This window comes from Opisthocomus hoazin, chromosome 25 (assembly GCF_030867145.1).
Source record: "Opisthocomus hoazin isolate bOpiHoa1 chromosome 25, bOpiHoa1.hap1, whole genome shotgun sequence".
NCBI lineage: Eukaryota > Metazoa > Chordata > Aves > Opisthocomiformes > Opisthocomidae > Opisthocomus > Opisthocomus hoazin.
Window position 1 is genome coordinate 10,168,721 of NC_134438.1, and position 23,351 is coordinate 10,192,071.

Here is a 23,351-nt window from a genome sequence, read left to right on the forward strand (position 1 = left end):
CCCTACCTCAACTCTGAGTGAACTGGACAAGTCACTTTGAAATTGTGCTACTCCCCATTCTTAATATGCCACTGCTTTAAAGGATTGCAAGTGTGAAAGATTGAGGGCTGGATTTGCAAAGGAAGCTTTCAAAGAGGGGCTGTACTGTTTCACTTTTTAAACACCTTTGAAATGGATTTTTAATGACTTTGAAAACTCACTTGATCTTTCCAAGCACCCAAGAGGCCGCAGAAAGCAGCTGTGGCAGCACTAACACGCGACCTCTAATCATTGCATCAAACGTTAGAGCAGCTACAACCTGCGGATTCAGCGCGGTTTCCACATCCCCACCCCTTCTGCCATGCCAACCCCAAATCAGGAGGACAGGCTCCCTGGAGACCCTTCCAGAGCCGCCCGCGTGCCTCCAGCTCTGCGGCTCCTGGGCCGGGGGGAGGCAGGAGCCCCGCACGCAGCAGGGAGGCTCCTACTCAAAAATTCCCGAATTCCTGAAGCTATCCAAGAGACCGAGCCTCAAACCAAGTTGGAGACTGGGCATTGTATCACAGCTGCTTCTTCCCACAGCTGTCCCCCAGCTCGGCACCGCGGGACGGGGCAGGGGGCAGGCAGCACTCACCAGCTGCGCCGTCTCCCGGAGCCGGGCGCTCAGGCTGCGGAACTCGCGGGCAGCTTCGCCGGCCGTGGCCAGGGCCCCGCCGGAGAGCGGGACGACGCCGCGGCAGGGGCGGCCGGCCCCGCAGGCGCTGCCGTTGTCGGGTGGGCAGAGCAGCCCCTCGCAGCGGGCGGGCGTGCACATCTCCGCTCGGAAGCCACCGCAGACCTGGAGAGGGAGAGAGAGGTGGGCAGCGAGGGCAAACCAAAGCTGTGACAGACCCTCGCCAAGCGAGCTGGGGAACTTGCTGTGCTTGCGCAGCAGGAGCTCTGCCAGGGAGCAGGGACAGAGCCACCTCTTCCGACGGGGCTGCGGCGACGCATGCGGCACAGCCCAAGTGAGTGGAGACCACAACGGTGTCGGAGCAGGGCAGCCAGGGCTCTCTGTGTGTACAGCAGTGCTGAATGCCCACAACTGAGACAGCAACACATGGTCGGCATCTCCTCACCACCCCAAGCTGGAGCACAAGCGGGAGCAAAGCAGGACCTAAGCCCCAACAGCTCACGAAGAGTCTGCATAGAGCAAACATCTCGATCGCTCTCAGGACAGCAGCTCGTCCCGTCGTGGCAGGGAAAGCTTTCCAACCTGTACAGTTTGCTTTGGGAGAGAGAATGGGATGAGAGGACCCTGCCCTCTTGCCTGGACAGCAGTGGCTTTAATTGCACAGCATCTTCTAGCGTTACCACCCACCAAGGAGCGCCCTGCCGAAGGGGAACACGCAGACCCGGAGCCAGAGCCAGCACCAGCACAGGCTGATCGCTTGGGAACGTGTTGGTGCCCTGAAAAGCAGAGGGGGAGGCTGGTGGTCTCCACAGCAACCATGCATTAGGAGACACCGAAATGGATCTCCATGGCAATAACAAAGCAGCGAAGGAGAAATAAAAGAAACCTCATCCAGAAATTAAGTGGGTCTTTGAGATACAAGAACTGACACATGAGAGAGTCCTTGGAGGAAAAAGCGTGTGCCTGGGAGGGGGCAGTGGGCAGCGCTTCGCTGTCTGTGATCCCCAGGCAAGGGATGCTCAGACAGGTCTCCACTGGTTGCTTGGATGCTATTTATGAGTCTCCCTCTGGACAGAGACTTTGTCCGGCCGTGCCGGACTGAGGAAAGACGCTGACTGCAGGAGGAGGCTTCTGCTTCCCGAGCACTGCAGGGCCCTCCTGCAAGCCAGATGCGTGCGGTGAGGAAGTCAGAAAACCACTTTGTATCTTCACCTGATTTATGACGGGGGTCAGGTTGGGAGACGAGGCCATCTCGCCCTTCAGGGCCAGCAGCTTGGAGGTGGACTCCGCAAGCCCCCCCTCCAGCCCCGCGGTGCTCCTGCGGCTCTCCCGGGACTCGGCCAGCAGCCCGGAGGCACCGGCGACGAGGCCGCTGGCATTGGTGGAGGTCTGGAAAGCAGAGCTGATCGTCTTGAAGGCTCCTGCAGGATTAAAACCGATAAACGACACAAATGCCTCCGTGACTCATAAATGCAGCATAGCTACCGAAACGAGGGCTCTGGCTACAGCCTGCGAGTGGATGCGTGCAGAGCGAGGAGGGGGACACAGCACAGATTAGTCACCACAGCACAATGAAAACGCTCCTTTTCTTTCCAAATGCCTTTCAGCCATTCCTCCAGTGAGCTGCAGAGCTCTCTTGAAGGAGTGAACTCTGGGTTGGGGTGAAAAGATTGAAACAAAAGCAAAGCAAGATGCCGTGCTAACCCTGGGCTTTACTCAGCGCAGCCCCGAAGGGCTTTGGTAGGGCAGGACAGGCTCTTCCAGAGCCCTTTCCCTGTCCTGAGCAGTCACCGTCGCTCCCTTCCAGCACAGCCTGGAAGGAGAGCGGTCAGGACATAGACCTCGGAGCCCTGCTCGCCCGGCGCGGTGCAGAGCGAACCTGCCCGGGCAGCGGCCGCTCGCTGCAGCTCGCACGTCGCGAGGTGGGAGGCACCAGCGAGAGAATCAGCTGTAGCAGGGATCTAATGGCAGCCTACCACCAGCATCATCACAGGGCTTAATTAGCTCTTCTAAGCGCCTGACAGCCGCCTGGCTCTTCCCCAGCCCTCCATCCCCTCCATCTGTGCACACCCTTCATTATCTCGGCTGCCTCCCGGGTTCGGTGACACGCTCCCAGCGGGGCTCCCCCCTTCCCACCGCTCCCACTGCATCCCGGCAGCGGAGATCGTGCTGGCTGGGGGAAGGGAACGTGGAGCCCGCGGAGCGAGCCAGCCAGCCCCAAAGCGCCGGAGCAAATAACCCGACAGCACGAAATCCTGGGCCTCGGACCAGAGGCTGGGTAGACAGCATCCCTCTCACTGGGGAGGGAAGATGGATTTGCTGTTCCTAAGCTGACAGCAGGTTACAAACTCCATCTCATCCACCCGGCCGGTGGGACACCACCAGGCACAGTCACGCTGAGGTCAATTAACAGCCACAAATTAAGAGATATTACAGCTGCAGCACTGTACCTGACAGATCCGTGCTGCGGCTGGTTTCAAACAGGGTCTTCTTGCTCTGATACTGTGTGTTAGCGATCAGCAAGCTGCTGTTAAGAGCTTCGAGCTCCCTTGACAGAGAGGCAGTCTCATCCAGAAAATGAAGGTCGGGATTTATACCTCGGACCTGCTCTCTGGGAGAGAAAAAACAGAAAATGTGAATTCAAGTGGAGAGCAAAGCACTTGTAGACAGAAAGCAGGGTGCTGTCATGCTCAGACGCTGCCAGCACCGGGTGAAGAGGCACTTGTGAGCCCAGAGAGCTGACGGCCGAGGACACGGCATGGCCTCGCAGGTTTGCAGGGGTGGCAGAGCGTGGGGCTGGGCTACAGCTGGCAGGGCCGTGCCCACACAGGGAGCAGGTACGACGCCGACCGCCTGGAGCCTGTCCACCGGCCTCCTGCCTTTGCAATGTTTTTCACAGGATGGGCAGCCTGGAAGAAGCCTTCTGGGCTTGTTCAGCCTGAAGAAGAGAAGGCTGAGAGGGGACCTTAGAAATGCTTACAAATATCTGCAGGGTGGGTGTCAGGAGGATGGGGCCAAGCTCTTTTCAGTGGTGCCCAGCGACAGGACAAGGGGCAATGGGCACAAACTGGAGCAGAGGAAGCTCCAGCTGAACCCGAGGAAGAACTTCTTCCCTCTGAGGGTAACGGAGCCCTGGCCCAGGCTGCCCAGGGAGGCTGTGGAGTCTCCTTCTCTGGAGATATTCCAGCCCCGCCTGGCCGCGGTGCTGTGCAGCCTGCTCTGGGTGACCCTGCTTGGGCAGGGGGTTGGACTAGATGACCCACGGAGGTCCCTGCCAACCCCAACCAGTCTGTGATTCTGTGATGCACTGCTCTCTTGCATCCCTGCTCACCACGCAGACGGAGCAAGGTTTTCAGTTACAGAAACAAAGCAGAGCACACGCAAGCGGCTCAGCGTGACGAGTGGAGCGAGCACACAGCAAAAAGCCGGCATCCCCTCCCGGCTAAGGGACGCGCCCCGTTCGCAGCGTCCCATCCCTCACCTGATGGCAGCGAGCGCACTGCCCGCCTGCGCCAGGCTCCGCTCCGTCGCGGGCGAGCGGCCGAGGATGCCCTGCGCCTGCTGCACGTTGCCCTCCGCCTGCGAGAGGCGGGGGCTGAGGCGGGACCCCCCGCTCCCCAGGGGCAGGCGCGCCGTGGAGTTGCCGAGGCCGGCGTGGCGCAGGCGCAGGCGCTGGATGTCCCTGTCGTAGGCACGGAAGCAGGGGTGGCACGGCTGGCAGCCGGGGTGGGTGCTGCAGTGGCCGCGCTGGCACTGGTCGCAGCGGGGGCCCGTGACGCCCGGGCGGCAGAGGCACTGGCCCGTGGTCTTGTCGCACCCCGCATCCTCCGTGCCCTGGAAGTCGCAGTCGCACTCTGGGGGATGGAAAGGTGGAGAGATATAGAGGTGAAGCCCACCAAAAGGGGTGGAAAAATGAAATTTTTATATATATATATATATGTATATATATGTATATATATGTGTATATATAAAAAAATCAGACCCTGTTAATGGGATGCCAATACAATCTGAAGTCCAACACCACCCATCAGCCCCTGCAGTGTCGGGGCAGAAGGTGGCACGGGCAGAGGAACGGGAAGAGCCCCCAAGCCTGGTTTCTTGCCCAGCCCCTGACCCTGCAGGGCCAGACCAGCACAGCCGAGGGGCTTGCCCAAGGCTGCTGGGAGGGGACTGGTGGATACCTGGAGATGGGATGAACTAGGAGGCTGTTCCAGAAAGGAAATTTCTCTTGCAAAATAGCGTGGGAAATGCCGATATCAGGATATGGGCCATGTACTCTCTCCCAGATAACCCATGGTTTCACAGTGCTAAGAAACCCCAAGCCAAAATGAAACGGATGCTCCCTACCTGTGCACCCTACCCGGACGTCTCCGTAGTGCCTGTCCGGGCAAACCTGCTCCTGCACGGCAGAGCACGTCCGTCCCGTGAAGCCTTCTCTGCACGGACACTGTCCTGTGAACTGAGGAAGGAGAAACATCAGGGAGACCCAGCTCTGGGCACTTTCCTAGGTAGACCCTCCCTCCATTGCTCCTGAGCACTGAACCCAGCACATGGACGGTCTTCCCTGCTCAGCCTGTGCCCCAGGACATGCCCGTGCCACGCCGCAGGCTCAGCGCAGCGACGCAAACGGTCTCCAAACAGCCCGAGCACTGCAGAGCAGAGTTTTAAGCTTTGTTTCAAAGACAAAAGAATCGCCCACAAGCAGCTGTTTCACCATCTCAGGTCTCCTCCCTGTGCTGAGCTCGTTTGGGACCTATCTTTGGCTCTCAGAATTTGTCATGGTTTGTTTCCTGTCTTTGGCTTTCAGAATTTGTCATGGTTTGGTGTTGTTTTTTTTTTTTTTTACATTTAACTTCCATTTTCCCAGTTCTCTCAAGCCTGAAGTGACACACACACTTTTCATTGACAAATGAGGATAATTAACTTGCCTTGACTGTATGAAGATCTCTTATTAGGACTTCCTCACTAAATATCAGGCCTTTTAAAACGGCTTAATCTCGCCTCAATAATTACCACCTTCTTTCATTTTCCTGAACAGCCTGTCATAGTGTTTTCTAGGAAATAGGAAAAGAAAAGGAGAGCAGGATGTGTCAGGGAACGCACGGCCCTTTTTGCGGAGGCTGCCCCGGATGGGACGGGACCGCAGAGCCACCCGGCAGCTGGGCTGGATGCTCCGAGCGATCCCCGGCACGGTGCGGGGACGCAGCTCCGTTGGCAGAGGCACTGGCGGCAGCTGAACCCCCCCACTGCCCCCGGGCAGCCCCTCGCAGCAGCGTCTGTAGAGTCGGGAAAGGAAAAATGAGAGCAGGCTTGCAGGCGCACGCATGAGAGAAGACAAGGAGGTGAAAATAACTGTTGCTGAGGTCTGGTGGGTCTGCCCCGAGGACGCTGGGTGGTACCTGGTTGCAGTGGGGGCTGCGGGAGCCGCGCGGGTGGCAGCCACAGGGCCGGCAGCCCCGGCCGCTCCCCATCTCCCAGTGCTCGGCTGCGCACTGGTCGCAGTCGCTCCCCACCACGTTGGGCAGGCAGAAGCACCTCCCCGTCTCGTCGTCGCAGGGCATGTCCTGCCGCGTTCCCAGCCCGTTGCAGGTGCATCCTGAAACGGGAAGGGTTTCAGCATATTAAAAAAGGGTGCTGAGCACCAGCCCAGCTTCCCACGGTCCATGGAAGCACCCCGCAGCTGCCCAAAGACGTGATCTCCTGTGTCTCCCCGCGTACCAGAGGTTGGCACAAAGGATCCGTGCCTCTGCTCCAACACCACGGTGCCCATCGCAGCGTGGCAGCAGGACTCAGCAGCCCAAGAGGCCGCAGCATCCCTCCAGCCCAGCCATACACACGTGCTGCCCCGAGCCACAGCTGCCCACAGCCCCGCTCCGCTGCCCGGCATCCCAACCCTGCACGCCCGGGAGGCACTCGGGAACGGGACACAGCCCTACACACACCCCAAACTCTGCTTTCCCTGTGCTTTTCTCCAAACTTACACCAGTGGCAGGCCAGAGACTGAGCAAGGAGGTTTACAAGCCTTTGCAAAATGGACTTTGGCTTGAAAACCCCAAATCAAAGCTGGCTGGGAACTGCATCCCGTTCAGAGCCGCTGAGGATGCTGCGTGCGGGGGGGGACAGGAACACCCCAGGAAGCAGGGGCTGTTTTGGGGCGTACTCACTGCGGCACCCCACGGGGTTGGCGTTGGCCAGCTGGGCAAACCCCGGCTTGCAGAGGTGGCAGCGGTCGCCCTGCACGTTCTCCTTGCAGACGCAGCGCCCGGTCAGCGGGTCGCAGACCGAGCCCGGCACGGTGCCGTCCGGGTCGCACTCGCAGGCTGGAAACGGGCAAGAAACGGCACTGCTGGGGGGGGCGAAGGGGTCCGGGGGGTCTGGGAGAGGTGCTGCGGGGGGGTAACCGGGCACTCACGCAAACAGGCTTCAGGATGGGCAAGGTCCTGTCGCTGGTTGCGGAAATAGTTCGTTTTGCAGCGCTCGCAGTTGTTGCCTTCGGTGTTGTGCTGGCAGTCGTCGCAGACACCGCCGCTCGCCCCTGCGCTGGCGCGGTACAGCTCCGGGTCGAAGTGGCACGAGGCCGAGTGGCCGTTGCAGTTGCACACTAAAAAAATCCAGCAAAAACAGCCCAGTGAGCGCTGGGAGGCTGCCAACCCCTCCGGCAGCGTCAGCTCCAGCACTAGAGGGTGCCCGAGGCTCCTGTGTGACAGGGTGACACGGTGACAGCACGGTGACACCCGCCCGAGCACCCAGCACATCGCCCGGCCGCATCCCCGCAGAGCGAAGCCCAGCACCCAAACATCTCCGGGGGCTTCTGCAGAGAGGTCCGTGGGAACACCCAGCCCCACGGAGCGTCCCGGTAGCAGGACTCGGAGCTCGGTCCTGCCGCTCACGGCTGGGGAGGGTCGGGGAAAGCCCCCGGGGAGAGGAGAGGGAAAGGCGCTCGCCGTACGCTGGCACTCGTGGGGGTCGTTGTCCTCGGCGGGGGCCCACGGCCGGTCGTTGTAGAGCGCGGCGCAGCGATCGCAGTTGGGACCAGCAGTGTTGTGCTGGCACACGCAGTGCCCATGGACCTGCTGCAGAGACAACGCGTCACCGCTCGGGCATGGCGGCTGCTCGGTGCAGAGCTCCTGATGCCTTCCCAGCCCACCTTTGGTCTGCTCCGGCCCTGGGCAGCCCCCGTTCCTGGGCAGCGGTGAAGCTCCAGCACCCAGACAGCAGTGCTGCAGCACCGGGGACAGGCTGCTCCTCACCCACAGCAACAGGGCGAGTCCCACCAGCTCTACCACCTACCTGAGGACAACCAAGCTCGAGGCAAAGCGGACGAGCAAAGCTGGTGACAAGAAAATCCCACAACAGCTAACAACCTGCACTGGCAAGTCCTCCTGGGCATGAAGGAGCCTGCTGAAACCTTCCGTGCATCCCCCACGCAATGGAGAAACCCAGTGCGTGCAGGAGCAGTTCCCCCCAGAGCATGACCTCCCGCAGCCACTGAGCTTTGTAACTCCTGATAAAGCCCCTCCACCTTCTTCCCAGCACAAAAAGGGGCTTTATATGGGGGTACCAAAGGCTGCTGTCTCGCAGCCACCACCCCATTGCTGCAGGCAAAACAGGGCATCGTCTCCCCAGTTACAAGCAGCCTCTGGCCAGGGGGAAGAGACACCCCACCAGCAGTCATCCTGGCCAAGGTCTCCCAAGGACACTCCTGGGCGTGTGGTGGAGCCCAGTGTTCCCACTGGGGTTCAGGGATGGTCTGATACCACAAGAACTTGACTTTCGGCTCTTCGCTTCACCTCAATGCTCACCGCAGCATGCAGCTCTCCCGAAGGGTCACAGCGGTCGGCGTGTCCATTGCAGAAGCAGCTCCCCAGCACCCGCATCTCTGTCACGGCGTAGAAGGTGCTGGGCGAGTGGTAGCCCTGGCGCGGAACGTGCGGGAGCTCGGTGAAGTTGATCCGCAGGTTGGTGAACTGCCCCAGCTCTGTTGGGGACCGAGGAGAGGTGTGAGGGGGCTGCAGGAGCACTTTGTGATTTGCGTGGAGGGCTCAGAGCAAGAGACAGAGGCATCGGCACGAAGAGCAGCAGCTGAGTCAGCAGCAAGGACCAAAGGCTGCTCCTTGACTCCTCCAAGGCACCAGGGCAGCAGTCGAAGGCAGCTCAAGACCCCGGCTGCAGAGGACCTGCTGCCCCACGGGGTTACCCCGGCTCAGTGCTCGCCGTCGCATGCAGGAAGAGCCGCAAAGCGTGCCATCCCCTTCTCCCCTTCTCGGGCACAAAAGAGGCCTCTCACTTACTATTGATGATCTGGCTGTGAGAGGTGGTGATGGTAGACCCCAGGTCCTGGACACTGAATTTCACCTGAGAATGAAAAAATGATTTAAAAAGCAGGAAGCTCAAGGTGCTTTCTTCTTGCACTCCGCGCAGCGCATGCTCTGGACCTGCCTCTGCAGAACATCACTTAACACAGGGAAAAGAGTTCAGAGTTCAGGAGATTTTGCAGGAGGACCAAGATAACACCTTGCTTTCCACAAAGCAGAGAGGACTTTCCTCCCAGAGGAGCAGGAATCCTCCTGAGGACTCCCTCAGCAGAGCTGGACGTCCACGAGCTCCATCCCTCCCCAGATGTAACGGGTATAGAAGACCTTCAGCCCACCACGTGTTTCTGCAGCGCTGTGCAGGCCACCCACCCCAAACCCAAGGTGACAGTGAGGGGAACGGGCACGCACGGGAGTCCCTGCCACAACCCCATGGTCCTACCTTGCCCCCGTGCGAGGGGTGCCCCTGCAGCGCCTGGCACCGAGGGTCCTGCCAGCTCTCGGGGGAGCCCGGGGGGACGCGGGGGAAGGCGGCGGCGCAGTCGGAGGCCAGGTACTGGTACACCTCCCACGTCTTGCCGAAGTCGGTGGAGCGCTCAATCAGCATCGCTGCGGGCAGCGGAGACTGCGGAGCGGGAGAGGAACATCTGTGACGCCGTGCACCCCAGCCAGCCCCCGCCCCGGGGATGCCTGTCCTCCTCCTCCTCCCTCCAGGCTCAGGTCTCCCCAGGCTGCTGGAGCAGCCCCCTCCCCTGCAGGTTACCAGCTTCTGGGTTCCCCGTTTCTGCTACAGCCACAAAGTACATATTTGCACCAAGGAGAGTTTTGGGCAGATGTTCATGGGATGGGAGCCCACCATCCTGCTCTGTTCCTCCCAAACACCCGGGGAAATGGCCATGAAAGAACAGGGAAAAAGGAGGAATGGGGACCCTGGTGTGATTCCTATCCAGAGCCCGGAGGGAGCTGAGCACTGAGAGCCCCACATCTCGCAGGGGCCCATCCACCACCATCTGCGACCTCCTCGCGAGCAGGGATGCTGCACACAGACCCTGAAGTGAAGCAGGATGCTGCTGAGCTGGAGTGTCTGGTCCAGGTCCAGCTGCAAAGAGACGCGCTCGACGCCTGCGGGCACAGAGAGGCAGCTTCAGGCGTGCGGACTTCAGGAAAATAAACTGCTGAGCCAAGTCATTACTTTCTTCTTTCCCTCCAGTCTATTGAATTTTAACACCTCCTCCTCCTCCCCGCAATGCCGTCTATCGCGGGGGCCCCCATCGCGCCCGGCCGTACTCACCGCTCTGGGACTGCCACCAGCGCGAGGGCCCGGCGGCGGACAGGACGCTCTCCACGCGGTGCCCGCTGTAGGCGTGCGGCAGCCGCGAGTCACACCTGCAGCATCGCATGCTCCACTGGAAGGAGAAAAGATGGGTGGAAGCCACCGTCCCAGCTCGGCCGGAGGGGAAGACCCCGCTGCAGACCCCCGGGACGAGGGGCCCAAGCGCAGCGTGGGCTCACAGGGGAACGGATGGTGTCGGCGCAGCTGGTTTATCAGAGATGTGAAGAACCGCGATCAGTGAGGCCAATGATACGCGGGACTCAAGCGGTCCCCTTCACGCCCCATTCAGAAACACAGCTCATGGTTTTATGGACTGAAAACTAAAACCAAAATGCTTTCAACTAAAACACATTTTTGGCAAACCATCAAAAATGCCCTTTTTAAAGCAAAGCCCTGTTTTCCACAATGACAACACTTGATAGAAAGCTCTTTGCAGCTTTTCAGGACCAGCTTTGCCTTTTCCACGCAGCCGAGGGGGCTGTTTGTTTGGGTGAACAGAAAGGCCTTTCTCTCGCATCCGAACACCCCGGGCGATGCTCGGCCCCCCCTCCGCTCTCCCCTGGGAGCAGAGCAGGAGCAAACAGCTCAGCGGGTGAGAAGGCAGCCGGTGGGAAGTCGAGCAGCCCAAAGTTCAGCCCATCACTTGAGCAAGGAATTCGAGGAGCAAACAGAGATGTAGCACGGGGAACGAGGGGATGGGAGAAAACAGGGTCCCTGAGGAGCAAACAAATACCCAGATTTTGACTATCCAAGCAACGCTCCGTGCAGCCGCTAACGTGGGGCCACCGAGTGCCCGCAGCACGTGAGCAGGCTCCAAAATGTGTAGAAAGCAGCAGGCAGCAGATTGAGCAAGAGACGGGGAGCAGGGGAGGTCCAGACACCAGCCAAGGGGAGAAGCAGGCACGGGGTGACCAAGCAGGGTGGGCGAGGGCCATCGTGAAACGAGGGGAGCCACCCAGGTGAGGCCAAGGTGGGGAAGGGCAGGTCCCAGAGGGATGTGAAAACGGTGGGCGACAGCAGAGCCCGGGCAGCAGACCCCAGGGGACATGGTGAGGCCCTGTCGAAGAGCTCGGTACCGGCCATGCTCAGGGCAGAGCAAACAAGGGACTGCAGAGGCCACCAGGAAGGGAAAGCTGGAACTGCAGGCACGAAACAAAGCACTCGGCATCTCCAGCCCGGTGAGATGGAGAGGAAGAGCAGCCCCCGCGCTGCGGAAAGGTTCCCGGGGCTGCGCACGGAGGCAGGCAGGGCTGTTCGAGCAACGGGATGATGCTGTCCCAAAAGCAAGAGTGATGTGAAACATTTCAACTAGAAACTGAAGTTATCAGTGGCCTGAGCAGTAAAGCCGCCTCCCAAACAGAGCAGTGGGACAGGCGCTTCACACCGACACGTCCCAAAGTCCGAGAAACTGGAGAAGACCAAGAACAGTGTTTGCCAGCGATGGCAGGCGCTGGCTTTGGCAGCTCAGAAAGGTCGTCCTGGGAGGAAAGTGGGCTTGGGGGAGAGGAGGGGAGCGTGTCTGGTCTAACAGCAGGCACTGGGAAGGCAATGAGATACCCCGCTACGAGGGCCACAGTCCCTGGGGTGGCACAAGGTGACACCAAATGCATGGGCATGTTTGGGACCCCAGTGATGAGATCAGCTTTCAGTGGAGCCGAGACATCGAATGACAAGAAGCACTTTATATCCACCTCTCCCCACCCCACACTTAAACAAACGAGCCGACTCCAGACCAAACTGGGGACAGGACCCCACGCACGTCTGTGCCTCGGCAGGGCAGCAGGAGCTGGTGGCACTGAGACTTCTGGTTTCCCCTTTCAAAGACTAATTCACAGTTTACACGTCTTTCCTTACTCTTGACACAGGCTCACCTAAGCCAGCCAAATCTCTTATTTCTACAAAAAGGGACTCGCCTTCATAAGAACTACCTTTTTTTTTTTTTTTAATTAAAAGAAAAATTCATGGAAAGCTCTGTCCAGAATTACCTTTTTGTTTGCTCTCGCACCGAACCGCACGAGGCGGAGGATGGCTCTGCACAGCCAGCACGAACGGGAGCCACAGCAGATGTCTGCAGAGCCGCGCGGCCGGCCGGCCTGGGAGCACGCGGCGAGGCGGCCGGGCAGCGGCAGAGATGCCAGCTCAGGTCGGGGCTTGGCTTTAGCTCCTGACAAAGCCCAGCCCGGCCTCTGCGCTGCCCCAGACCTGGGAACCTTTCAGCAGCTGGGCAGACATTGAGGAGAGCTCCTCACTTCAGACTGATCTGTTTCCATAATATTTCCCACAGTCTTTATGTTCTCTGTCTATAAATATTGCAGAACAGGAGTTGGCTAACTACAATATTTATAGCAATATTGCAGAGTAAGCAAACAGAGAATTCAAAATATATAATCATGCAATTTCCCTGGTTCTACCAATTCCTTCTGGCTCTGCCAGAAAGAATCAGAAATTATACAATTGGGTGCAGGCAGAAGACCTTATTTTGGATAATGACTACTAACAGCAAATTGTCAGGAAGCTACAGGAATCAGCCACAGAAATAATCTAGCAAACAATTCCCAGCAACGATTAAACTTCACAACAGTTCTGAGTGTGATTAGCAAAGGGAGAAGGAAGGCTTTCTGCGAGGGGAAAGGTTAATCTCAGCTAAATTAATCATCAGGAGTGATTCATGCATGCTTATTAGACCATTCACACAGCCAGAGACACAAGTGCCTTCCAGTAGCTGCAACATTGGCAACCTGCACCCACACTTGAAATGCGGTGCGAAGGAAAGATGAAGCCTAAACGCTGCGAGGCAGACCCTCCCCAGGCAGCCCGCGGGCTGTGCTCGGCACAAAAATCTTTGTTTGTTTTTTTTTTCCTTCTCCCCCTGCCCCCCCCCCCTTTTTAATTATGGCTAAAATTAACACTGGAAGCAAAATTCATTTCATGTCCTTGGAGTAAATTGTGAAACCCCTCTGTTGCACAACAGGAGGATTTGCTATTACTGGCTGTGAGTATGTGTCTCAAAGTTCCTCGGGACAGAGGGAATTGCCAAAAATGACAGTCCAGCGCCAGGCTGAGGGGAGATTCACCGAGCACACACCTTTCCCCAGCTCTCCCCTGCTGTTTTCACCGGCATAGCAACAGACTGCGCAGCTCCCTCAGAGCTGGGCTTGCCAGGAACAGAGCCGGGCTGCGGGCGTACGTGACAACTGGAAAGGCAGAGGTCGCGGTCTAAGCTGGCTCGCCCACCCCCGGGCAGCGCTGGCTCTCCAGCCCCTCGTCCCCCCCTGCCAGGCACCACCGGACCCAGCCCAGGGGCTCTGCAGCAAAAAGGCGTCGGGACGTGTCCGAGCAGGTAGGGTATGTGGGGCTGGAAAAGCCTACAGGAGGCAAAAGAAGTTGCAGGTGTGCATGGGAACCACTAACCGCTCCTCTGTGCCACCAAGCTACTCTTAAGAGTCACCCAAACACAGGTTACGGGGTTCAGAGATTAAAGGAAACCCCTTCAGCCTTTTGAAGGGTAATTCAGAAGGCACTCGTTACAAAGGAAAAGCTAGCGTGTCGAGGAGAAACAGATTCATCTTTTAGAAATAAGCGGTGGAGGGGAAAAAAAAAAAATATCCACATAGAAGCAGCACCAGGTATTGTAAAAGCGCCCGTGTGATACATCACACACCCGGGACGCTTCTGCACGGTGTGAGCGGGGCCAGGGCTGCAGACCCTGCCCTCGCCCCGGCCCTCTCGCATCTCTGCTGCGGGGTTTCGCTGCTCTCCTCCGGCTCTGACCTCGTGAACCAGTTGCTGGTCGGCCTCCCAAGCTTCCCTGCTCACACAGGGCCAGAAAACCGCAAGAAATTTTAAGCTGATGGACTGAGACCAAAGTATTTTAAGTAGCTCTAGCTGCCATTTTAATGAGTAGAGAGCCCTTGAAATAAAACCTCCTGGCATAGGTGCACAACCGAAAATGAACCGAAGTTATTCGTCAGCAAAAACGGGAAGCTGCTTCTCTCCAGTCATGAAACGGAGCCCTCTCACAGCTGCGGAGACCTTGGTGGTCTTGTGTTCAACCCAGCTCTGTGTCAGCGGGAGGCACTGTGTCAGTCGGGCTCCTGGCACGCAGCCTCCCCTACGGGAGCCTTGCTTGAACTTGCACAACTAATATTGTATAGGGACAGTAATTACTGCTCCAGTTTTATTTTGGGGGCAGTCTGACAGGCAGTGGGAATTTATACACATACAGAGAGATTAAGAAATAGGGTGGGCAGCAAGAGTAAGTTACCTTAGGAACAACGGCACCTGCTGAAACGCAGTCTATTCCAACCCATTTTCACTCCGTGGTAGCACCAGCTGCGGGACATCGCCACGCCAGGCTCGCAGAGCAGGGCTCGTCCTGCCTGGGGAGCACTCTATGCCTTTTCCATGGGAAAACATGGGAGAAGTGACCCATGGCTGTGTCGGCATGGTTAAACTTCTCCCTGAGCAACTGGTATTTGCTAACCTGGACTGGGCTTCAATTTTGAAACAGATCTATCTCTCAGCCATAGCATCTAATGTCACGTCCTTGCCTGGGCAGTCAGAAGTGACACGGGAAAGCGAGATCTGAGGCTGTGCTCAAAGCACAAACAGAGGGCTGTGACCCTCAGCTTGGTTTTACCGGTGACCCCCAAATTCAGAGCCGCCAGCAGGGACAGGGGCCAAGACACAAGCTGGACAAACATCCTAGGTATGGGGTTTAAGGAAATGAAATTCATTTCTCTTACTTAAAAGCAAGCACGTGGGTGCCTGTTTCCTCACCCGGTCTGTTCTCCCATCATCTCCCCTCAGCAAAACTTCATTTCAAACCTGCTGGGATGACAGTCTGCAAAACCCACACTGCATCAGCTTATCTCTGCACGCGTGGCCGGGGTCCTGTTGCCTCTGCAGATTGTCTGCGAGGGAGTGACGTGACGTCTCCCGGCATACCTGTCCATTTGCAGTCATGTGGCAAAAGAAGATACAGAGAAAGGAGGTGGAGGAGAAAAAACATAATGGAAAATGGGCTTTTTCTTCTGCACGTTCACTGCAGGTAGGGACATATCCCTGCAGCAAAGAGCAGGGTGTGTCTGAATGCCAGAATAAGGTGAGATAAGCACAGAGCAGCCCCATATTACCTTCAACAGGTCTGGAATCCAAATTATTCCGTGCAAACCCTCGACATTATGAAGCAATACCCAAAACTAGAAGCCCTGCTTCGAGCAGGGGGTTGGATCTCCTGCAGTCCCACCCGACCACAATTATTTCATGGTTTTGTGGACACATTTTTCTGTGTAAAAGACTTGAGTTTGATGATGACGTGGGTCTGGAAAGCAAATGAATTGGGAGGCACGGTGGCTTCTCAGCACGCTCTCCGCTGTTCCAACACGCCTAGGGCCTGCTGAAGCACCCAGCAGGCAGCACGTTTTGGATGGATACCGAGCTCCCTGACCGACTCACGCAGGTGGGCAAGCAGATGTAACCATCAGACGGTAGCAATTAGGCAGACAGAAGCGTTAGTCTTGCACCCGTTCTCTTCCGCAGACATTAGCCCGTATTTTTGGAAGCAGCCAAAGGCAACTCAGTGCTGAGACACCACGGGGAGAGACGCTACCGAGCAAGCCCTGCCAGGCAGCTGCGACCATCGACAGTGGGAGCAATCCTCTGCCAGCCCAGGAGCTCTCCTGCCCAACTGGCTCCCATCCCTCGCTCAGGGCTTGGGCTTCTCTGCTACCTCTCGTCTCGATTCCTACCTGGACAACCCCGCGTCACCACGACACAAGGGGTGACAAAGGTGGCTTCCCACCCTTTGTTGCTCATATCCACCAAGTGCCCATGAAAAGCAGGTGAGAGCAGGCAGAAAATCTTTGTCCTTGGCCTTAGGCAAACAACATTTTAACACCCAAGGTCTCCCGGGGTCGGGGCGTGAGGACCCTCGTAGTCACCACACACACAGACTGCGGGAAACGGAGCAGCAGCGCAAGGACACCCAGCTTCACTCCTCCCTTCCCTTTTCTTCGGCAAAAGGTTTCAGTGATGTGCCGGGTGTTTGGGGGACTCTTCTATATTAATAAAACCACCAGAAAAGTCTGTAGCTATTTTCTAGTTCTGAAAATGTCTTTAAGCTGAAAGCATCGCGCAAGCCCGGAGGAGGGAAATGCCCTCGCTCCAGAGAAGCATTAATCTTGCCGGGTGCGGCCATGCCACGGCACGGGTACCCCTGCTTCCAGCGGCAAAGCGAAGAGCCGAAGGCCCGCGCAGCCCTCGTGCTGCCGCGCGGAATGGCCGGGCCAGGCGAGGGGACCGGGAACCCGCTAATCCGCGTGACAGCCGCACCGTGCCTTCCCTCGCAGCGGGTTTTAACTTGGCGTTTAAATAAAGAGAGGAGTTAGCTGGGCCTTGAATCCCACCTCGTTCAGTGAGAGTCTTTCCATAAAACCAGTGCCTTTGCCACTTCAAATCCAGGCTCACTTGTTTTCCTATTTTATTTTCAGTTTCCCTCTTGCTTTTACTTTCCCTGCTGACTCAAAGAGCCATTTCCCCAGCACTAACTGGTTTCCAAGCCAGGCCATTGGTCTGCCTGGTTTCCACCCCCCATCGCTTTGCTAATCATCGCTGCAGTCCCCTGCGCTATAAATGGCAATGCTGAGTGTCCTCTTGGCTTTCACCAGACTGAGCCTGCAGCCAAGGAATGGAGCAATCAGTGGTGCAAAGTATAAAGGTTAGAGGGACTTGGAGCCGGAGCAGGCAATGGAGCAGAGGCTGAAATCGATGCCCACAGCGAGCGACCCAGGGAATTGCAAAAGAGCACCCTGGGGCCGGCGTGGGCTGGCAGCGGGGCCAGACAGCCTGCACCCGCACCAGCAACCCCTCGTCCCGTGCCCTCTGCCGAGACTGCAAAACCGGCTCCAATCCTTACCTATTTGGCAACAAAGCAAGAGCAAGGCTCGCGAGGAAAAAAGTCGTAAGAGTCAATAAATGAAAGGTGCTTGCTTTTTATGGGATGGGAATGGGAAAATGGAGTTCAGGGGATTAGCTTTTGCTTAAATTAGGGAAGAGAAAAAGGGAGGAAAATATTAGGAAATGCTCATCGCAGAGCGATTTTTCCTGCAAAGACAGGAGCTGGTACACCCTCAACTCCCCTTAGCCATTACAGTGCAGAACAGAAAGAAGGGCCTTTGAGGAATTAGCTAGCAGTAACGATCTATCTCATTTCAGTAATGGACAGGATCACACACACGTAGGGGAACAAAGACCCCATTCCCAAAGCTAGAGATGGAGAATCCAACTTACTGTATCAGTGTTAGTTGCTCCATATTCCTTTCAACCCCGGTCCTTGTCAGGCAAGGTATGAGGAATATGGAAACTGAACAGTTTAGGGACTGGAACACCAGGACAGACTGCCGCCAGCTTGGCGTCTGCCTCCCTGCGCAGCACTGCCACGAGACCTCGCTCGCTGCTTCTGCACCGAACAGCCAGCTTCTGCCCGAGGTGTACCACAGGCTCCAGAGAGGTGCCCAGTCTCCACCTCAGAGATCACAACTGACGCGGAGGATCCCAAGGGAAGGCCCTTCAGAGCGGTCTCCCAAGGTCAGGCAAAGGGAACAACCAGCCCACTCCAGTGGTGCTGGGACGGCCAGCTCAGCCAAGGTTTTGGGGACACTCACTTCCCACAGCACGAGCATCCTCTGCAAGTGGAAATCACTGGCAAAAGTCAATGTTCAGTGAAGACTGCAGAGGTACAGTTATGTACATTTATGTACAATTTTCCTCAAATATAAACAGAAATTCGGAAGATGAAAAAAAAAAATTAAGTCAGAGCAGAAATAGTTGCTTGCTTTTTTCCTGTCCATGGGCCACAGTGCCTGCAAGAAGCAGCGGGGGTTTGCTGGGGAGGCGAGCAAACAGTCCCGCTCCCTGGGAGCGGCAAAACAGCTCTGAAAAAAGTGAGTGGGAGCCTGAACGGAGGAAATGCCTGACCACAACTCTCAGCCTGGACACCGAGCTGACAAGGGACAGATGCTGCAGCCAGCCAGTGCCCAGGAGGACACGATGCTCCTGCCCATCAGGGACCGCTCCCAGCTATCCCCGAGCCCACAGAGCAACAAACATCTCTCCAGCCCGGCGACACCACACCAGCTCCACAACAAATCCACTTACTGCTGCATCTTGGCCTTCACCTTGAAGGGGAATCAAAACCAGAAGCAAGCTGACTCACTCAAGCTGGATTTCACTGTAGAAAACACCGCCTCGCTGGAGGTCTGCCATTTCCTTTCCTCCGAGCATCTCTTCCAAGCCCCTTTTTGCCTGTCCTGCATTGAACCTGCTCCCTGTCGAGCTCCTCCCATGGCCGTTACGGGGTGAACATTGCCAGACCGAGAGAGAAAGGCTTTGGGAAGCGCTCGCACCAGGGCCATCACCCCTTTCAGCTCTGTGCCCAGGCAGGCTTATCCTGAGACTCTTGCTGTGATTTGGTGGCAGCTTTGGAGCCCGGGAATCTGCAGCTGGCTGAAACGTTATCCTCCCGAGCAGGATCTCCTGCCCCCGCACAGCCAGCGGGATTGAAAACAGTTGTTCAGTTCAGAAGCTTTTCCAAGTCTTTGTGAAAGTCTTTGTGTCCCCATTTTTGACAAGTGAAATATGAGCTTAGTTTATAACTAAAAAGTCTGGGGATAGGAAAGCTTGGGATATTTTGGATGCAAAAGCTTCCGTTTTCCCTCCTGTGCTTCAGGCCAGAGCTTTGCTGCCCTTTCCCTGCTACCGTGTTCGTGCTCAGCTCCTCTTCTCGACCATGGCGGTGGCAGAGAAGGGCTCGAGGGGACACCACAGACAGTGCAATGACCCAGCCTAGTTGGAAAGGGGATAAATACCTGAAATAGGTATTGGAAACACCCCCCTGCAAAAGGGTAGGAAGGAGAGGATGGGTAAAGGCACTGTTAGCATCCCTACGGGAGGTTTCGGAGCGCGGGGGGAGGAGGGGACCGTACCTCTCCGTGGGGCGTGCAGTACGTCTCGGGCTTGGTGAGGCCGCAGGTGGAGGAGGCTCGCAGGCCACGGGCTCGTCCCAGCAGCAGGTCTCCGGCCGGGGGGTAGCAGGCGCCCTGGGAGCAGGCTCGCTGGGCGCCCACCAGCCGCGGAGAAGCTGGAGCGGCAGAGAAACAGAACTTGGGGTTGGGTCAGGGTGGCACACAGACATCAACCAGCACGTCTGCTGGGTTCTACAATGGACCAGCTACAAGGTCCTGCTCGGGACAAGCCCACGAAACGCATATGCCACGAGGGACAAAGGTATCTTGTCCCTCAGTTACCTTTCATTTTAATAAGAAAAGGTACTTTTTAAAGTGCCTTGTACAAGCAGTTACTTTTGAAATGCTTCTTTGCCGTGACCCCGGTGTTTGGGCTGCAGGGATGCTCGGTTCCCTGCCCATCACGCTGACCACTCTGTTTGGGGTCCCCTGCTTCCCCCCAGAGCCAGCTCTATCGCCCGTGGCTCCGGACAGAGAGCAGCCCCTTGCCAAACACCAGCGCTGACCGGTCTCCCAGCTGCTGCCACCACACTGCTACCAGCGCCAAGCTTACACGAGCAGCGTTTCTATGCAGTCAGCTTCCCCCGTGCCCTGCTAGAAACAGCGTGTGGTGAGCCTTACCTAGGAGGACAAATAATGCCCATGGCCAAAGCTGGCAGCGACACTCCATACCGCCGAGGACACACCTAGGGAGGAATTTGCATCATGAGCAAAAACAAGCAGAAAATGCCAGTCTAAAGCACAGTTCAGGTCCTTCACATTCCTCCTCAGGTTACAGGGAGATGATTTTAATTGATCTACAACAGAACAATATGGGTGAAAAATCAAAATAACGAAGAGGAAGATCAGATATTCAGATTGTTTGTTTTTAACATAAAAAAGAATCCTAGCTTTTCATCTAACTCATGAAGCATGCACATGATTCTCCTGAAGCGCGTAAGAGATTGCCCTCTTCCCCTAACGCTATCTTTGGATCTTTATGTTATTGCTGAGGTGAACCACAGGTACCGGCACGGCACCTCGCTCGCAGCAGAGCTGTAACTTCTGGCTGCCCGGCTCCCCGGGGACGTGGAGAAGCCGCAGCCCCCAGCACCGCGATACGCAGCGGGCAGGGAGCCGGTGCCGATGCCCATCACAACGCAGGCTAGAAACGATGCCGTGACGAGGGTGCCACACACAACACCCCCCCATGCACCCCTCAGCCACCTCTTCCCAGGCACGCTGCGCTTTCTGTTCTCCAGCCCCACCCTTTGCCCTGCGTTTCCAGAATCGATTCCACCTCAAACTCCGCCAGCGCACGCAATGGCCCAAAGTCTTGTTCTGCGTGAAAGCAACAACCCGTAACAACCACTGCAGAATGAGCATCTCCCAGGGGTCCCTGGAGCAGAGCCCGGGGCAGGCAGAGCCGCCAGCGCACCCCCAGCAGCCTCACCTGCCCTCTTCCCTGCCCGAGCGGGAGCCCCGTCCCCAGTCCCCACGGCGTCCCCGGTCCCCGCGGCGTCAGCTCTCTCCCCCCGCGCCGGCCGGCAGCCGATCTGCAGCCGCAGGAGCCCTCTGAGCCCTGGCTCTCTCCGCTCCCGGCTTTTAACAGCGGCTGCCTCACCTGGGAGAGAAGGTGCCTGTGGGTGCAGTAATGATAAAGGGAATGATTCAGGGATCTTCAGACACACACACCCAGTTAACTCATAACTCATGGCAGCTCCTAGACAGGGCGCGCGGCCGCAGACATAAGTCACTTCGGAGGATGACGGCAGCGTGAACCAGCAGCTCTGCAGGTAACCGGCAAGCAGAAACCCATCGGTAGGTAACCCACCGGGGCTCACGCGGCCACCGCTGGGACATCCCCAAGGCAGCTTTAAAGCAGCTCCCTCCAGAGCCGCGGCAGCACCCGGCATCGGGGCCATGTCCCCAGGTCCTTACCCACCCTCTCAGACAGGTTTTGCATGGTGTGCTTAGCACCACGACGACAAGGCAGCACCGCTACCAGCACCTAAACTTGATCATTTAAAGCCTAATTAGGGATATCTGCGTGAGATGTAATCGCCCTGTGTATTCACACATCAGAGTTCAGGCTGCAGGTGACCCCGAGCGCAGCGAGGGGCTGTGCAGGCAGCTCCCTCCTGCCAGCAGCACTGGAGCTCCTCACGACACGAAATTACAGAAGGCGAGCTGGAGAGTTACCTACAGAGCACGGTCCTGTGAACCCACCAGCTATGAAAGAAGCCAGAGAGTCATCAATTTGTTTTTTTTAAGAAACATAATTCCTGTTTGGGTACCTGGAAAAGTGCCACGATTTCCAAAAGGACGCTTTTTGTCACACCAGGACGGTTTCCAGTATCAGCCTGGGAGCGTGTGGCAGAGCCAGACCCCCGCTGCACGCCCGGCTGATGAGGAGCTCTGCTCCCCTACTTCGGACCACACTCAGAGCTCTCTTGACACATTTCAGAGGCCGCTGTCGCTTTCTGTTAGCATTAATGGAAACAGTCTCATAAGGGTTTTGTAGGTTTTTTTTACTGTGCTAGCAAAGCAACAAATTTTTAACAAATCTGTTTACCCCGAGGGCTGTTTGGCGAACGCAGCCGGGAGTGCGGCTCAGCAGCCTGCGCACACAGCCCCCACCACCCTCCTGCCCCGCGCACCCCCCGGGCACCGCTCACGTGCTGCGTTCCAGCTAAAGCGCGGATTTTCATCCTCAGAAAAACTTACATCGAGCCTTTTCCATTTACTCTACTGCAACGACCCCAGAGTCACATCCTCTGCCCCGCTGGCGGGGGCTCGGCGGAGCGCGTCAGACGACTCTGGATCTTTCCTCCGGCGGCTTGGCTGCGAGCTGCCCACCTCCCATCCTCACGCCGAGCCACGCGGGCACGCACAGGCTGAAGATCAGGGACTCACAGCGAGGGTACGGACAGAGCCGGGGAAAAAAAATATTGTCCCTAAGGCTACGGCACGCGAAACATTGGCTCGGCTTCCGCCCGCAGAGGTGTGCCCGCAGCGCTGGGTGCGCCTGCCCTCGCCCTGCTGCACTCAGCAATGCGGTAACACCACATTCCTGCTCCGGCACCGAAGATGCCTCCTCCCCATCTCCGCTGGCGAAGAGAAGGAAGCTGGAAGAAGCACTGATTGTTTTACAGAGAAAGTGAGAGACGAGACGTGCCACGAGCGGCTGACACCGGTCCTGACGCCCGGCACCCGTCCTGCACGCTGGCCGTGAGCGGGCCCCGCGCAGTCACACCCATCAACAGCGTCAGCTCGCGCAGCACCGTGCTGGAGAGAGTCCAGCGGAGGGCTACAAGGATGGTGAGGGGACTGGAGCATCTCTCCTACAAGGGGAGGCTGAGGGAGCTGGGCTTGTTCAGCCTGGAGAAGAGAAGGCTGAGAGGGGACCTTAGAAATGCCTCTAAATATCTGCAGGGTGGGGGTCAGGAGGACGGGGCCAGACTCTTTCCAGTGGTGCCCAGTGACAGGACAAGGGGCAATGGGCACAAACTGAAGCAGAGGAAGCTCCAGCTGAACCCGAGGAAGAACTTCTTCCCTCTGAGGGTGACGAAGCCCTGGCCCAGGCTGCCCAGGGAGGCTGTGGAGTCTCCTCCTCTGGAGATATTCCAGCCCCGCCTGGACGTGGTCCTCTACAGCCTACTGTAGGTGACCCTGCTTCGGCAGGAGGGTTGGACTGGGTGACCCACAGAGGTCCCTTCCAACCCCTACCATTCTGTGATTCTGTGCTAACCTCCCACCCCGGGCTCGGCGAGAAATGGCATCAGACTCCCCAGGTCCTCCTCTGGCGGAGTGACTAAAGGAGAGGAAGGTCTGGCCAATCTGGGTTTCTGCAAGGCTGCTGGCGATGCTGGACGTGGCGCACTCACAAGCCTCGGCTAAACGTCCACTGCTGGGTGCCTGTGCTGCCTGGTTCCAAGCCATACCCCAAAGCACTGGTAGGAAAACCAGGAGGCTGAAGCTGCTTTGGAAAGACTGTAAACGCACCTATCGATCCTGCCAGAGCCTGCAACGCTGGGCATTAAGACACTCTG

The 23,351-nt window shown here is 57.4% G+C and overlaps 1 protein-coding gene across 3 annotated transcripts in view; it reads right to left on the reverse strand.

Annotated features, from left to right (window-relative positions):
- Positions 1 to 23,351, reverse strand: part of LAMB3 (laminin subunit beta 3) — a 34,492-nt gene that overhangs the window by 6,292 nt on the left and 4,849 nt on the right. Inside the window, exons 2-17 of one of the 3 annotated variants that reach the window (XM_075442860.1) lie at positions 19,942 to 20,006; positions 19,282 to 19,436; positions 10,256 to 10,370; positions 10,013 to 10,086; positions 9,407 to 9,589; positions 8,944 to 9,007; positions 8,455 to 8,630; positions 7,602 to 7,722; positions 7,065 to 7,253; positions 6,817 to 6,972; positions 6,052 to 6,248; positions 5,000 to 5,111; positions 4,134 to 4,506; positions 3,103 to 3,263; positions 1,865 to 2,073; positions 614 to 817 (exon numbers count right to left, since the gene is read on the reverse strand). In XM_075442860.1, the coding sequence (XP_075298975.1) occupies positions 614 to 817; positions 1,865 to 2,073; positions 3,103 to 3,263; positions 4,134 to 4,506; positions 5,000 to 5,111; positions 6,052 to 6,248; positions 6,817 to 6,972; positions 7,065 to 7,253; positions 7,602 to 7,722; positions 8,455 to 8,630; positions 8,944 to 9,007; positions 9,407 to 9,589; positions 10,013 to 10,086; positions 10,256 to 10,370; positions 19,282 to 19,436; positions 19,942 to 20,006 (2,554 nt within the window). Of the gene's footprint in view, positions 1 to 613; positions 818 to 1,864; positions 2,074 to 3,102; positions 3,264 to 4,133; positions 4,507 to 4,999; positions 5,112 to 6,051; positions 6,249 to 6,816; positions 6,973 to 7,064; positions 7,254 to 7,601; positions 7,726 to 8,454; positions 8,631 to 8,943; positions 9,008 to 9,406; positions 9,590 to 10,012; positions 10,087 to 10,255; positions 10,371 to 18,454; positions 18,699 to 19,281; positions 19,437 to 19,941; positions 20,007 to 23,351 lie in introns of those variants that run through there. The other 2 variants (XM_075442859.1, XM_075442861.1) reach the window with 2 other exon arrangements.